Source organism: Lepidochelys kempii, chromosome 8 (assembly GCF_965140265.1).
Source record: "Lepidochelys kempii isolate rLepKem1 chromosome 8, rLepKem1.hap2, whole genome shotgun sequence".
NCBI classification, from domain to species: Eukaryota; Metazoa; Chordata; order Testudines; family Cheloniidae; genus Lepidochelys; species Lepidochelys kempii.
The window spans coordinates 20,599,665-20,616,581 of record NC_133263.1 but is presented as its reverse complement, the minus strand read 5'-3'; the positions used below and the strand labels follow the sequence as shown (position 1 = coordinate 20,616,581).

General features: G+C 45.6%; 1 protein-coding gene across 4 annotated transcripts in view; it reads left to right on the top strand.

Annotated features, from left to right (window-relative positions):
• Positions 1-10,743, top strand: part of ERGIC1 (endoplasmic reticulum-golgi intermediate compartment 1) — a 101,490-nt gene extending 90,747 nt beyond the window's left edge. For all 4 annotated transcript variants that reach the window (XM_073355799.1, XM_073355800.1, XM_073355802.1 and 1 more), the window contains one exon: positions 8,505-10,743. In XM_073355799.1, coding sequence (XP_073211900.1) covers positions 8,505-8,612 — 108 coding nt within the window. In that variant the 3' untranslated portion in view covers positions 8,613-10,743. The remainder of the gene's footprint in view (positions 1-8,504) is intronic.
• Positions 10,744-16,917: the final 6,174 nt, after the last annotated feature.

Sequence of the window (16,917 nt, the reverse complement as noted above, 5' to 3'; positions counted from 1 at the left end):
AATGGTGCTTTATTAGATGTGCTGTGCTCTGTCCCTAGGAGGCTTCGGTTTTTGGAGTTCTCAATAAACGTTAAATTCCTTTCAATCAGCTTTAGAGATGGATCAAAACACCCCCAAACTCTGAGGCAGAAGAGTTGAGATCCAGAACTTCATGGTTTGGGCCCTTTTTTAATTAGCATGTCTGCCTGGTCTCAAAGTGTGGTCAATAGGTTAAAACATTAGGGCTTACTAACCTGGTTGCTAATGCTTCTTGCTGTCCTTCTCCCTCCCAAATTGTGGTCCCATGGTCTTTTCTTTTTGGGGGAGGTAGGTAGCATGGTTTGGAACCTGGGACCGGTCCATACTTCAGTATTCCGCACTGCTGTTCACTATCATGTCTATTTGCTTGTTGCTAAGAGGTCATCTTACGATTGGGAACAACTGTAGCATCTGTGTTAAATAAAACACTGTGCTTCAAAATTGTCTAAGTAGCTGGTGGGGAGAATGTTCCAGACTTTTCACTTTCCTCCCCTGACTACCACCAAATTTGCCTTCCAAGTTTAAGTAGCTCCATTTGGGCTGTTCTGTGTTAATATTTGTTATATTGAGACCTGAGGGTAACAGTACATCCATGGCAGCTTTAGTCCTGTTACTTGAGGGTGGCTGATGTCACTTGTGTGTCAGACCTTTTGTATTTACCTACCATGCAGATCTTTGCTATATCAATGGGACCCTCTGGCCAGGATGCAGTTCCAGGTCATGTCTCCCTTATGTTTATCTAGGCTGAGAAGTCTAAGGTTTGGTTTGATCCCCTGTGTGTGTGTATGCTGGCTTCTTCGGTTTGTCGATGCAGGTGTGGGGAAGCTTTGTGAAAGGATCAGGGAGAGCAAGGTTGCTGGGGATTAAGATGCCTTGGTCCTCAGCCTTCTTGTCCTATCTCAGTGACACACGATGATCTGTCATCATTCCTATCATTTTAGCTCTTCCGTGTAGTATTACCAGCCTGGCCTTCTGCATCACGATTGCCCCGAAGACTGGCTCATCGTCACTGGCATGCTGAGGCCACAGCATTCTGATCCAACAGAAGATTATCTGCTTGTGGTAGCTGGAGTTATTGTTGAGTGGGGCAGGCTTCAGAAACCCCTCAGCTCTTGCCTATGCAGCAGATGCTTAGTTAAAAACCACAGAAGGGGGCTATGGAGGGAGCACCTGCCATTCCTTATTGAGCAGCCTGTTTACTAGACTGTGGTCATACAGTCGTCACAAAAACACTGCAGTTCTGAAATATGTTCTTGGAGGTGTAGCTGGGAGAAGACTCTGTTGGACTCTGAGAGGCTTTGGTAGGGTTGTAAATGTAAACCTGTTTGTTACCACAAAGGCAGCTGACTTTTTAGTTTCTGAGTCTGTAGGAACCCTAAGCATGGGTGTCTGTTGGAAGAATGATGTAGATGTTGACTAGTGGGTGCTAAGATCTACCAGCTGTGTGTAGGGAGGTGCTGGGAGGTCAGGTAAGAAAGAAGTGTTGGCACTACGCAATATAGTTCCAGTGGACTCTTGTGCTGCTGTTGTCCTTACCATATTTGTTCTGTGGATAAACAGAGGATGTCTGACATCGTGCACTAGCATGGAATTTCTTTTTAAAATCCCAAAGCAGCTGAGACTGATACATCAGAACACACAGCGCTGTACCATATGTTACGGCCTTCATTACTGCCATCCGAACTGCAATGCTGTTCTAGTCTAACACTTGTTAGCTTGTGGCCGCACCTTTTGTTTCCAGTGACATTAAGAACTTCATTCTGTGACATGCAAGAGGTCTAATCTATACATGGCAAAAAGCATTGTGCTAGAAAATGCTTTAAGTATCCCATTTTAACAAATAGTGTTAAGCACAATTTAGCACTAAGTGAAGACCAGGGCTACCATGATTACCGTCATGTCAACCGGTTGTGAACCCTACAGTTAGTCACAAACAGCTGACACAACGTTAAACTTGACGTTCCTTGTCTAAATGAATGCATCTGATGAAGTGAGCTGTAGCTTACGGAAGCTTATGCTCAAATAAATTTGTTAGTCTCTAAGGTGCCACAAGTCCTCCTTTTCTTCTTGTCTAAAGAGTCTTTAACATCATGGTAGTTAACGTGTTGGTTAACAGAGTGACATTTTGCAGTGTAGACAAGTCATTGGTGGATAAAGGTGTAGGTATATGCAACATTTCACATTTTATCAGTTGTGAGCTCCCCTAGGTGGTTGGCCAGAGAGCAGCCTTTTAGTCCACAGGGTTAGCTCTGGGGGAGGAGTAAGCAGATAGTTACAAAGGTGCAATGTAGGAATCCCCAATCCCAAGGGAAGATTAGGAAAAGATGCCTAATATTAGAGGGCTCTTCATTCTAGCAGGCAAAGGCATAAGAAGATCCAGGGGCTGGAAGTCAAAGCTAGAAAAGTTCAAACTGGAAATAAGGTGCAAATTTTTAGCAGTGACCACAATTAAGCATCACAACAGCTTATTGAGGAGCGTGGTGGACTCCCCATCACATGAGCTGTCTTAGAATAACACCGAGTTTTGCTTTAAATACATGCGCACCAGCTCCACAACAAGTTATTGAGCTCAGGGCAGGGATTACTGGATGCAAATATATTGCCTGTTTTATGGAGGAAGTCAGACTACATGATTATAGTGGCCCCTTCTGCTCTTAAAATCTGATCATGAAGAAACCCTGAAGATCCTCAGTATGGTATTTCACTTAGGGAAGGCAGAGCCATGTTGCCATTGCCCTTCTTTCATCTTCCCTTCATTATACCCATGCAGCCTTCCATTACTAGCAACTGCACTGTAGTCCCCTAATCATATCTGTTAAAATTCTCCAATGTGCTGCCCATGTTATCATCACATGATCGCTCACTATTGTCTCCCTGCACCCGTACTCCCCTTCTTTTATTTGTCTTCCCCCATGGTGGGATAGGCGTAAATATCTTAAGGCAGCTACTGGTCATTCTATCTATAAAGCTCCTTTGCACCCATGGCACGACACAAATAACTAATAGTGTAGTGCCTGCTTCCCGTGAAGCCCACCATAGAACGGGACTCTGAGCACATATTAGAACCTCACTGGTGGACTGTGACAAATAAATTACATAGCATCGCTTCTGTATTGACCCAGAGAGAGACCTTGTGTATCGCCTCTTTTGTTGGTCACAGCAAACTCAAAATCTGTGTGTGCTGGGAGGCAGAGTCCAGCCAAATGCCAGGTGTGTGTGAGTCATAAGCACTCAGCAGTACAGAGCTGTGCAGATGAATATGCATTTTTCTGTGAGTTCCCCCCACCCTCTTGTGGCGGCACTAAAGTCAGATTTTCCTACCATCTGATGCAAACTCTAAAAGCATTTTTTGTGGTGTAAAATCTCCTGTCAGCTGATCCCCTGTGGACTGAAATAGCCCACCTCCTCAGCTGTCACTTTCCCTGAAGCGTCACCATGCGTCACATTCAGAGGGGTGGCAAGGGAGAGGGGCAGAGTGTGGAGAGTGTACTCACTCCCCAAAACTATGAATTAAGTCTCTGACAGGTGCTCTGGTTTCTGAGGCTTTCATCTGCCAGAATGCCAGCTGTGCTGCAAGAAACACATCACCCGGCCCCTCCGTCATTGAGGCATCTTGCTGTTTCACTGAGCTCATAGGACGCAAATATCACTGGTTATAAATATGTTTATAAATGAGTGATTTCTTCCCCACTGCTCTCTCTCATCTTTAGTCTATCATTAGAGCTGTTTATTACTGTAACAAACTCCCTACCTAACTCGGCCACTGCTGCTCATCTGTGTGGCATACCAGTGGGATTTGTTCTGTGGCAAATCAGATATGGTGCAATAGGCCTAAATCAGGGTTGGCTCCCTCCCAGCGAAGTTGCACAGCTAACTTCCCTATAGCTGCTGACCCTTCGCCCTGAAGCTTTAAATAATTTATTCTGTTTTCCCATCCATCTCTAAGATCTGGCATGTGTCCAAATCCTCCCTCTTCCTGAGCAAAGGAAGCACTGCAGTTTGTTCACCTTTCACCAGCTCCAAGAGTCACTATCGTTCAGTGAGCCACCCCAGGCTGCAGTCTGAATGACATACAAAAAGACTACATTAAAAGAATATTAAGGTTGCAAAGGCAAGCACGCATAAGTTAAAACCGTAGCAACTTTAATTTGGGCCCCTCATTCGTATGCATTATTATAGAGACTCTCATTACATGAACACATACTATTTTTACTGCCTCATTCGTTGCCCAGGATGGATGGTGCTCACTGATGGGATATCTGTTCAATATTTCTTTTTATCCCCATCATTCAGGTCTGGCCCATGCCTTATTTACTGCATACAATTTAAACCTCGCACTGAATACAGAATTATTAATTTCCTCATGGGCTTTTCTATGGTGCTCATCATTGTAGTATTGAATGCTTCACAAATATTTATTAATTTTATCCTCACAGCATCCCTCTGTAGCCAGGTTGTTATCAACCCCGTTTTACAGATGGGGAACTGAAGCAATATAAAGGAGATATATTGATTATAAAAGAGACTAGTAGGCCAGAAGTTTGGCCTTCAGATTTTGGATGCCCTCACTCAGACACGCAGAGCCTGACTTTTCGGAGTACTTAACATTTTAGATGTTCACAGAACAGCTCCTATTAATTTTAGCCACAGCTGTGAGCACTCAGCACTTCCACAAATCAGGCCCCAAGTGATTCAAGGTGGGCACTCAGAAAATGAGAAACACACAGCTAGTGGCCCCCTGTGAAAAGTTTGGTTGTGACTTGCCCAGCATCACATAGGAACTCTGGTAGAGGCAGGGATAAGAATCCATTTCTCCAAGGTGGCATTTGACTTCCTTAACCATAAAATCCACTGCTTATTTTTTCTTGTAGTCTCCTGCCTCATTCACCACACACTTTGCAACTTCTGTAACAAATGAAGCAGGCGGGGCCAACAGCCTCATTTACTAGACAGCCCTCATTCATTCCTGGAACACCATCCATCCTGTGCCTAAATGAGGCAGAGGTCTTGTGAAAAATAGTGTGTGATCATGTAATTAAAGACTATATCAAAGTTCATATATATGCAGACAGAGTGGGCAGAGGGGGAATTAGGGTTGCATTAGCAACCTTAATGCTGTTGTTTCCTAATTTTTGAGCATGTGACTATTAAACATAAGTGTTCTTTTAACATAGGGTTTTTCATGTAATTTCCCAAATTTTTCGAAAAGCAATCTGGAAAAAACCCCACGTAGAACCATATTGATCCCTATACCATCATGGGCCATCAGCACAATTGGAACCATTAGTTCCACAGAACAGACATCTGCTCTTTAAGCTAATTAAGTGTTAAATGATTTTGGCCTGCTATTGCTGTGTGCACCAGCTACTAGAGTGTGATGAGACACACTGAATTGGTAGTTTTACAGGTATTTGCCAACAGAGGAATACTGGGACTCAGGATTCCCAGGTTCTGGAGAAGAATATGCTTTAGTAATTACGGATTCTTCTGATTCTGTCCCCTAGCACGTCCCCAGCCCTCCCCAAATTGTTTCCTTCTGTCACATTCCTCCTCTGCTCCTGCCCTCACTTTAATCCTCCACCCTCCCAAGTCAGGTTTCCTCCTTCTCCACGCTGCCTAGGCACCTGCAGAGGGAGCACTGAGAGCACAGGAAAGGCAATCGCTGTGCACACAGTTCTGGTGCTGGGCACCACAATGGCCCGCAACAGCTGTGAGGAGCAGTTGCAAAGAAAGTCCTGGTCAGCCCCAGGCCAGAGAATGCTGTGAGCTCTGGTGGGGTGGAGTATGCTCAGCACGATTGCTACAGAGCTCTGTGGGCATGGAATGTTCAGAAAATTTTGCTATCAAGCTCTTTGCAAACTTCTAGTGAGCAAGTACAATTGGTGATTTTCCAAGGCTTAGAATTCAGACAAATTGGGTAAATTTTCATAGGGACACCAAAAAACACCTCTGACTTCCAAGGCAACTCCTCTGTGATATTTCTAGTCCTTGCTCCAAAGCATGAAGGTGCTAGAGCTTCTCCGTGAAATAGTTGTGAGTTTTTTAACACTGGAAAAACATTTTTCCCTAAGCTTGTTTTTCTTTCCTTTTGTGTTGACATTTAATTAATTAAATAATTCAGCCTGAGTTAGACACCCAGAATGGAAAACTTCAGCCTGAACAGTTAGTTTGGCAAAGTCATAAACAATTGAAAATGGGCTCTTACAAGGGAAAGTGTTAGATGCCTTAACTATTGTGCTGCTGCCAGCTCTACCTCTTATTCGTCTCCGTCCTTTACGAGCTGAACAATACACGTTCGCCCTGCATTGCAAAATGCTCTACAATAAATAAGGGAAGGTAGACAGCTATGGATGATAGAAAGCTGCAGTGGAAAGATGTTGTGTGGTGACTAAATTAAAAGTCGGCTTGCCAGAATTTGATTTTTATTTTTTTGTCAATTCAGTGGCTGATGCAGATTTTTATTTTTAACCTTTTTCTGATTGATTGGTTTAAAATAAATGTTCAGTTTCATAGCCGTGCTCCAAGGGGCTCCCTGTGCAACCGTGGTGGGGCATTGATAGCGGGACTGCAGGGGCCCATGACAGCAGGGCTGCAAGGGGCGCCCTGCGTGACTGCAGGGCTAGTGACTCCCGATCCCTGCAAGCATAAGGTGGGGGAACGGTTGCAGTCCTGGCAGGGCAAAGCGGAGGACTGCAAGGAGGAGGACAAGTCCCTGGCCACAGGGGAGGCCATCTTGCTGTTGAATGGCTCCTCCCTGGGGATAGCCCCCCACGCTCCCAGCCGGTGAGTGAGTGAGATGACAGCTTGACAGCAGGGGGCTCTATGCATAGCCATAGGGCCGGTGACCCTGGATCTTTGCAGACACAAAGAGAGGCTGCATTTGCTGATTGTTACTGATGGATATATGGAGTGTCAGGTGAAATCGACTTTTACTGTCAGCTAACCATTTAAATCAAATCCTGCCAAGCCTAGTTAAAAGCCATTGTGCTAAAGCTAGTTGGGGAGGGATTTAAGTGCCATAAGGGAGAAGAGATTTTTCTGCTGAGATTTTAAAATAGCTGAGTCTATGAAACAGAGAGAGAGGCTGTTTGTCAATAAGAGTAGCGTCAGGAAAGGATATTGTACCATCAACTGCAAGACTACGGAGGGACAGAACCACCAAAGTGAGGTGAGTGTGTGGAGGGACAGAATCACGACCAGGCCAGTGAGTCAGCAGGAAGGGAGAGTAGTGAGATTCCAGAGGGCTACTCTACATAGAAGATGATCCAGAGGAAGACAGGGTGGATGAGGTAATAACTTAATTGGACCAACTTCTGTTGGTGAGAGAGACAAGCTTTTGAGCTACACAGAGCTCTTCTGGTTACCTGAAGAAGAGCTCTGTGTAAGTTCAAAAGCTGGTCTCCCTCACCAGCAGAAATTGGTCCAATAAATGACATTACCTCACCCACCTTGTCTCTTTAATATCTTGGGACCAACGTGGCTACAGCAACACTGCATACATCCAGGGGAAGGAGCAATTTATACCACAGAATCCTAAAAGTTAGAGATGGATTTATGATGTGACAAGTCCTTCCCGTTCCTTGGGGGCCAATGCAACATTGTTCCCTGTGGCACATTTTTTAGCGTTCTGTTCAGACGTATTTAACATGTGCCAAATGATAGAGTTTCTGCTGCTGTCTTGGGAGGCTGCTCAGATATTTGTCTCTGGAATAGTGGCAGAGTATGGGAAAGGACAAAGGTGAGACAAGGGTGCTTTTATTAGACATTTGAGATGTGCTGTACTTTTTATTGGAACATATGATAGAAACTGGTGGGTCAGATTCCTTTGCCTTAAATTCTTCCTTGTGCTAGTATATTAATACTCTCTGAGGTGGGCTGGGGAACAGTGAGGACATGCTTTGGAGGTCCCCTACATAGTAGGTGCACATTTCAAAAGCAATAACTGATGTGTCCTGTGTCAGTACTGTGATGAATCCTTGGAGTATTTCTTGGGGTAGCTACTAGATTAAAATGTACCAGATTGAAGCTATTTTAAATGGTCTTATGCATGAACCTGGAGTATGAAGGGGCTGGGTACTTACTCAAGTAGATAACAGAAGTAGGGGGTTCAGACAAAGTGAGATCAAGGTTCACTCTAGGGGAAAATCCAATTATATTTGTAATACTGGGGATAAAGAGGGGACTCTTGTAAATACACACCAGACAAGTGACATTGTGTTTAACTTGGTGATTTCATCCTTGAGTAGGGCTGGCAGAGAGAATGGGCTAATAGTATTGTGAATAAGTTCCTTTCCCCTTCAGTAGGACTGGTAGTTCCCATGCCTTGACATGTAACCATCTCCCCAGCATTGATCCCCCTCAAAATAACCCATTGATTCTATCAAATACAATAACTGTAAGCACTTACCTTTTCCCTGGGTTTCAAGCTGTGTAAATGTCTGTCTCATCAACAAAATCCCTAAACTCTCTCTTTTTGTAAATTTCAGATTTGCGCCATTATTGGAGGAACGTTTACTGTAGCTGGGATCCTTGACTCATGCATTTTCACAGCCTCTGAAGCCTGGAAGAAGATCCAATTAGGGAAAATGCAGTAGCAATGAAACCGTTATCCAAAGCTCCAGGGGCAGGAGTAAAGAATGAGAACCCCCACACACACCTGTTTCTGTTTCTTCTATTTGATTGAATTGATACATTATTCTTTAGTCAAGTTATTCAATGAAGCTCTTTTCAACAACTCAAAAATCTGTCTACATTTCAAAGTTCTGAGTCATCAGCCCCCTCCCCACAAAACCTCCCAAAAGGTTTCTAATGTAGAAATTGCATTTATGAATTAACTCTCCAGGATCCTACAGAGTAACACTTTAGTGTCAGGAAGGTTCCGTATATAGGGGTTTCAAAGATGTAAGTGAATTCTCTTGCAGCTCTTTCATGCTATTGGAATTGCATGACTAGACAATCATGTATTTTATAAGGCAAAATTATGTATTAGGAAATTCTTATGTATAAGAAATTCTACCCACAGTGCCAAAAAGAGTGATGTGTCCATTGATGAAGAATGGAAAGTGTTTAGTCCTCACAGCAATCCCAAGGAGAGAAAGGCAAAAATGACTTCAAGATGTTTTGTTTCTTATTGAAAAGCTCCTCTTTAGGTCTGACCCTCTCTAGATGAAATGAGCAAATATGATTAAATTCCCCAACCACCTTTTCCTGGGTAAACTACCTGTAACTGGGGAAGGGGACAGCCTCTGTTGTACTCTTTGGATGTAAAAATATTTTCATTTCTTCCTAATAACTGAATATCTGGTCTTGTGTTTTAGATGGCCAAATTGAGTTATGCTATTTTATGTGGCCTTTTGTTTTGAAGGGGAATAGTTGTCATTGCAATACTAGCTTTGTATCCTTTTCTCCTGCCTTTTTTAAACACAGACCACCTCATTTGGAGTCTGCAATTTGATTTATTTGGAAAGGGTCACCCATGCTACTTGTTCATAGAAATGCTGGGATGCGTTGGGTGGATGCACACAGCTTGGTGCCTTGTGCTGTCTGTGTCTGTGGTTCACACCTGTAAAACACAATACGTCTGTCCTTTGGGATTTTGAGGTGCCTGCATTCCCAGCACACTTTTTTTTTTTTTTTTTTTAAACTGAACCAGGCATCTTTTACCAGCCCTAGACTGGCAGTTACTGAAGTCCTCTGTCTAGTCACAGATATCGCACAGGCAGTAACAGGGCAAGCTTTCCTCACAGACTGGCTCCTGCCAGTATTTCTAAACTCTTAGGATGAAAGGGTAGCTGAGTTTCCAGGCCCTTCATTTAATTCTTGACCTGTCTGAGACCTCCAGCAATGGGGAGTATGAGAGGAAATTTTCTGCCAGATACAGTTCGTATGTGATGTGAACATCAGTCAGTCCACTAGGCACTGGACTGACCCACCAGTGCGTTCTCCATAGGCCCCTAAACATCCCTTCAGTCTTTGCACTATTTGTAAATTGCGTGACCTGAGGGGGGAGACATTTTGAGTGGTCCCGGATTACTGCAAATCATAAAACAATAAACCCCAAGTCTGTCAACTTTACAGGTTCTGGAACGGGTTAAGGCTTTCTTTGGAGTAGTATCTATAGTCCTTAGCCCTCTCCTGGAGGTGAGAATGTCCAAATAGAACATTGTAATTATATGCATCTTGAATATTCCATGTTGATGCAAGAGCCAGAAACACTTCAATCTGCCCAGTATGTATCTGTTGAAATTGTCTCATTGCTTTAGAAGTAGGGAAGATAGCCAATAATTTTTAATCATATTGAAAAAAATCTTTTGGTACCTGCCCTGTAGTAACTACTGTAAAATTACAGCGGTGGAATTTCCCATTTTTTTTAATGGACTGATTACTATTATTTTAGGTGTGAATTGGATCTTGTAACTTCCTGTATCTGTTAATGTATGGATGGATTTTATACATTTTTTCCATTTATAGAAATCAAGTTGAAAACAGTACATTTGTCTTCATTTCAGTGTGTGTGTTCGTGTGTTTTTGCCCACTTGGTGGTGGTTGCTTTGCAGAGGGAACATGGGATTTTTTCAGTATAATCAGTTCTTTTGCCTGCTGAGGAATTTCCTCTAATTCATGGTTCCCAACCAAAGCTTAAAGCAAACATGTCCTCGTTTTTTCTCTTGCGTTTGGTGAATTTTTGCTCAGAGCTTGTTAGATTAAAGGATTAAAAGGATATGATTTTAGCATCTTGCATAGTGCATCTTTGTCCCACACTTTAAAAACAGAGGTCCTTGGCCTATAGGACAGCCAATTGAACTGTGTTAGTTTTCAAGTAGGTTTCAGCTTACCTGCTTTCTTTCCAAAACAATCCATTGAAATAATCCAGTCAAAGAGCTGTTTCATAACTCTGCTAGTGAGTTCAGTTTTTTCTAGAGATAGAGCCCCAACAGCCTTTCAAATTCCAGATGAATTTGGAAAAAAGGATCATCCAGATCTTGACATCACAGCTCAGGACCTGTCTCTAGGCAATGGATCCACACCCTCTCAAGCTTTGCCAAACCAATGGTGCTGTATGTTCTGGGTATCTCTGTCCCCTTGTTGTAGCTGACCCATACTTTAGGTCCCTACAGCTCCACTGTAGGTGACTTCACAGCAGTATCCCCCATGAAGGGCTGGGACTTGAGAGTGGAGTCTGTTGCTACAGAGTACTGAGGAGCCGAAGATGGCGTGGGAGGCTGAATCTCATGCATCCGATGAAGTGAGCTGAAGTGGGCTCACAAAAGCTTATGCTCAGATAAATTTGTTAGTCTCTAAGGTGCCACAAGTACTCCTTTTCTTTTTGCGAATACAGACTAACACGGCTGCTACTCTGAAACCTGAATCTCTAGTGTTCGCATAATGTTCTGCAAAAGTGTGGGCAGAAGCCCAAAACTCTGCAGATTGCTGAGACAGGGACATCTTTAAGGAATGTGACTGAGGTAGAAATTGACATGGAGTGTGTACAGAATCCGGATAAAGGCACCAGGTTGTGTCCTTGATAACAGAGGTTAATGCAACCCAAGACCCATTTGGGTTGTCTTTAAGCTGATATCATGGAGCCTTTGGATTTTTCTGTGAGCAAAAGCAAAGACTGCTACTGTAAAAGCAAAGTGGCTGCTACAAGTCACCTTCTCTTTTGAGAGAGATGAACAAGCAAACTCCTTTATTAAACGTTTTCTGACATCCCATAGATGCTCCTTTTCTGTTCCCCTCACTTTGCTTTTACATGTACCTCCATCAAAATACTGATTTGAGGGTTTCTTGGAGGGACATCCCCAGAAATAAATACTTAGCACTTTTGAAGATGTTAATCTCCGCAGTAACTAAATAATCCTCATAAGCCCCCTGAAACCTGCATTAACCCTATCACACAGTTGAAGAAATGGGGGCCCAGACAGTTTTGCTTGAGGGCCTGGAGCAAGCAGGGTTTCAATTTCCAGATCTGTGAAAAGTCCACGGCAATATGGTGTTTCCTCAAATGTATGTGGAGTGCTGAGGACTGGTTGAGGAAAATGGGACACAGGGCTCTCTTGTGGTGCTAGTGTTTGGAAGGGGTGGAAACAAATACTCAGAAGAGGTTTGTGCCTGTCTGTTTGCAGATGTTTTGCAAACCAGGGTTTAATAGAGTACCAGCTGGACTAAGTAAGATCACCGAGTAGTCATTTTATAGGCAGTTCAGGTAGCGACATCTATACTTAACAGGTTTCAGAGTAGCAGCCGTGTTAGTCTGTATTTGCAAACAGAAAAGGAGTACTTGTGGCACCTTAGAGACTAACCAATTTATTTGAGCATAAGCTTTCGTGAGCTACAGCTCGCTTCATCGGATGCACACTGTGGAAAGTGTAGAAGATCTTTTTATACACAGCGTGCTTTGTGTGTATAAAAAGATCTTCTACACTTTCCACAGTGTGCATCCGATGAAGTGAGCTGTAGCTCACGAAAGCTTATGCTCAAATAAATTGGTTAGTCTCTAAGGTGCCACAAGTACTCCTTTTCTTTTATCTATACTTAAGGTTCCCCAATGCTGTTCATTATAACTAAGACCCGCTTTTCAGTTGCTTATAACTTTGCCATAAAAAGATGGTTCAGGTTAAAATTTTCCTTGCTGGATACCTGCCTCAGACTGATTTATTTTTTTTAAAGTTTTGGAAACAAAGGCTCACTGAATGCGGCAGGAGCCTGTGGAAAAAATAGCATGCGATCATATAATTAAAGGTTCTCACAATGCATATGCATAAAGGTGCCAAATCAGGGTTGCACAGGCAATTTTAATTCTAGCATTTCCTAACTTTTGAGTGCTTCACTTAACAGTCTTTACATTAAAAGAACATTGTCTTTTCGGATATAATCACATAAAACTTCATTTCCATTTGCCTCTCATTCCACTAGCCTTGCAAGACCAGGTTTGATGGGGTTTTTCATTTGTAAATGTTTTTGTTTATTTTAATGAGCTGTGTACAGTGAAATCATGGTAAGCATTCTGACGTGGGTGGAAATTTGAAACAGTAGACTGCCTCCTTGAATTTTAATTGACGCTGACTCACTACCAGGGCATAAAAAATAGGTAGGGCTCAAACTTGGAGGCGCTCAGTCTCCTCAACTCCAGCTGACTTTAGTGGAAGTAGTGTGTTTGCTCAGCACAATGCAGGTTGTGCTCAGAACCTTCCATGACTGGCCCTTTTCAATATGTATCTTGCAGTATAAAAGTACTTTCTCTTTCTTTAAATCCTTTGCAATACACGGTTATAATGATTGATTGAACCATTGTGTTAATTAAGCCAGACAGTTTGTCAGGCTGAAGGGAAGAAGGGTTTATAAAATTGAATGATGTAGATGATCATATGTCTTGTTTGAGTCACCATATTCCCTTTAATTTTCATATTGTTTATTTATATCTGTACATGTGTGACAGTTCAAAATACTGAGAGAGGATCAGGCCCTGCCAGCTTGCAGTTGAATTCAAGCCTGGGTTTGAACCCAGGTTTCCAGAAGTGACAATCCTGTGTATGAACTCACTATACTGCTAAAAAGAAAATTGAGTATTACAGAAGCTGCTTTTATAAATCTGAGTACTACAACCTTTCAGTTTACAAGTGGTCCCGTCAAGGTAGGGCAAAACACAGTCATGCTTCTGTAGTGCTTTTCATTTGAGGATACGAAATTCATTTGAGGACACTTTTAGGGTATGTCTACACAGCAGTCTGGAGCAAGCCAGGTTGACACAGTTGGGATAGCAGGGCTCATGCTCGTACTCTAAAAATAGCAGTATAGACAGGGCTTTGAAGTTAAAGCTCCAGCTGTGGTGCTGATATCCCTCCCTCCCTTAGGTTCCAGAGCCCAAGCTCCAGCACAAGTGGCCATTTCAGAGTATTGTGTGTACTGTATACCTACTTTTAGAGCACTTGTGCAAGTCCTGCTAGCCAAAGTCTATTGAGCCAGGCTGGAGGGATTGTTCCAAATGGCACTTTGCATAGTTTAATGACCTAGCATTACCTCCCATCATAGTGAAATTATTTGCATCAGAATACATTCAACTATGGCTGTAGCCAACCTCATTTTGGCTTTTCTGAACAGAGCTGCAGTTTAAGGGTGCCTATACAGCATGCAGGTAAGTTATTTTTATGGTGGTAATTATCAGTACCAGGTTTACAATGGTGTCTGGCCCAGGCTCCAAAAGGGTCACAGTGCACTCAGGGAAGGAGATGGAGAAGAGGCCGGGGAGGAGGCCTTGGTGCAAAGGGTGGAATTGGGGCAGGGCGGAGCAAAGATGGGAGGGGGGGGCTTTGGGCAGGGGATGGAATCGGGGCTGGGTGGAGCAAAGGCGGGGCCCCCGCACTCCCCCTACCCATACACCTTGTCATGACCTGCTCAGGGCAGGGGGGCTGAGAACCCCCCCAAGACCCCAGCCCCCTGCCCTGACTCTTGCCCCCCACCACATCCCCACCCTGAGCACCAAACAGGAGCTGCCCCAGGTAAGCGCTCCACACCCCAACCTCCTGCCCCAGCCCTGAGCCCCCTCCTGCATCCTAACACCTGGCCAGCCCTCCCCCAGACCTCCCCCCCCCAGCCTGCTCCTACACCCTAACTCCCTCCAAGACCCTGCCCTCCCCTCACAAACCCCCAGCCCCCTGGCTCCTGCACCCCCGCACATCCCCACCTGCACCCCTTGCACCAAATGGGAGCTGCCCCAGGTAAGCACTCCACACCCCAACCTCCTGCCCCAACCCTGAGTCCCCTCCCTCATTCTAGCTCCTGGCCAGACCCTACACCCCAACCCCCAGCCTGCTCCTTCACTCTAACTCCCTCCCAGACCCTGTACTTCCAGCCCTGAGGCCCCTCCCACACCCTAAGTCCTGGCCAGGCCCCGCACCCCAATGTTTTTTTACAGTTTTTTATAAAGCACTCTTATCCCAAGCGCTTTACAATAGTTAGCTAACGGTACAAACAATATTTGGAAAGATTATTAAGTGGTCGGCTGAGACCCTCAGCGATTTTCAAGTGGTCTGTGGAAAAATAAGTTAGACTACAAAAACAATCAAGGTACCTCACTTTATTTTCATTTACTTGCTATTACTTATAGGAGGAGGATGAAGAAAAAAAGAATGAAAAACAGGGGCAGGGGGGGAGATAAGAGAATGTTCTTTTTCTTGGCTGGGTCCCAAGGAGAGGCCCCAAAAATGAAGCTGAGCACAGGACCCCACTAACTCTAAATCCGCCACTGGCGTTGACCCCTCCTCCACAGCTCCCCACGCCGCAGCGAGGGGCTGACACCCCCCCACACCCACTTCCCGAGCTCTGCATGCTGCTGCCAGGACAGGGGCTGACTCCTCCCTCACCTCCGCTCCCTGCACCACTGCCAGGAGCTGGGGCTGGCACTAACCTTCCACCCCCCACCCCCCCAGGCTCCATTCTACCTGGGGCTGGGGCTGACACCCCAAACCCTGCTGCTTGACACCTCACATTGCCTCCTCCCCGCCCTGCTAGGGGGGCGCACAGGATGGCTGGTACAGAGCTTAAGAAGGGAACTGTCCCAGCCAAATGGGGACGTATGGTCATCCTATCTCCAGGCAAGTGGGTCCTGAGGGAGTCCTGCCAGGACTGGGGCAGACCCTGACCTGGCTGATCGTGCCACTCCCAGGAGGCTGGAGTGATTCCCTGCCCTGGCACTGGACCGGCCCTGGCTGCGCTGCCAGCAGAGCCTGGCAGACACCATCACCTTCCAGCAGGGCTGGTGAGTGTGGCCACGGGGCAGGGTGTGAGGGAGTTAGTGGGTCTCTGGAGGTGGGGGGGGGCTGCTGGCCAGTGGGGTGTCTCTTGGAGGGGGGGAGGTCTGAGTGTTGGGATGCTGGGCAGTGGGGGGTCTGAGTGGGTGCTGTGTGGTTGTGGGCTGTGGGGAAGTGCATTGGGCAGTAGTGGTGCGGCTGTAAGGGGGGGTTGTGTGCAAGCCGCTGTGCATTTCTGTTGGGGGCTGCTGGGGATAGGGAATCGGGGGCTGTGTGGCATGGTATGGGCCCACTGCTGGCAGCACAGGGGTGGATGGGCCAGTGTGCATCTGGCAACTGTTGGTTTGCATACGGTGCCCTTGCACTGGGTTGGGTGGAGCGGGGCGGGCCCCACCATCCTATGCCCAATTGCCCCTGGCTGGCCCCTTGCTCTGGGGACTGAACTCCCGACCCCATGCTTCTTTGCCCCTATGGGGGCCCACAAATATGTTTGGGGCCAGGCCCACAAAAGGTTAATCCAGCCCTGGTAATTATGGAGAATATAAATTGTAATTTTCTTAATATTCCCTACCCCCCATTTATTTTTTAAACTCCGCAAAACCCCCACCCACTGGAAATCCTGGAGCAGCACCTCAAAGGCTGCTCTCATATTTGTGAGGCAAACTGATTTTTACTTTGTGATGGGGGTGAGGAGGAAGTGGAAGTCATAGTTAATTTTTCTCCATGCGCCTAGGTTTTTGGGCCTGAGCTGGTAAATTTCCATGACCGTGTTTGCAAGGCTGCCCTATGCTACAGCATCCTGATCCGTTCTCTGCTCCCTGCCAGTACTAAGCACTTATTGCACAGGTGGGCAAACTACAGCCCGTGGGCCACATCCTGTGGGACCCTCCTGCCCGGCCCCTGAGCTCCTGGCCTGGGAAGCTCGCCCCCGGCCAATCTCCTGCTGTTCCTCCTCCCCAGCAGCCTCAGCTCACTGCACCGTTGGCACAATGCTCTGGGTGGCGGGGCTGCGAGCTCCTGGGGCAGCGCAGCTGCAGAACCTGGCCTGACTCGGTGCTCGGCGCTGCATGGCGGCACGGCTGTAGTGCCGCCAGCCACCGGTGCTCCAGGCAGCACGGTAAGGGGGCAGGGAGCAGGCGGGTTGGATAGA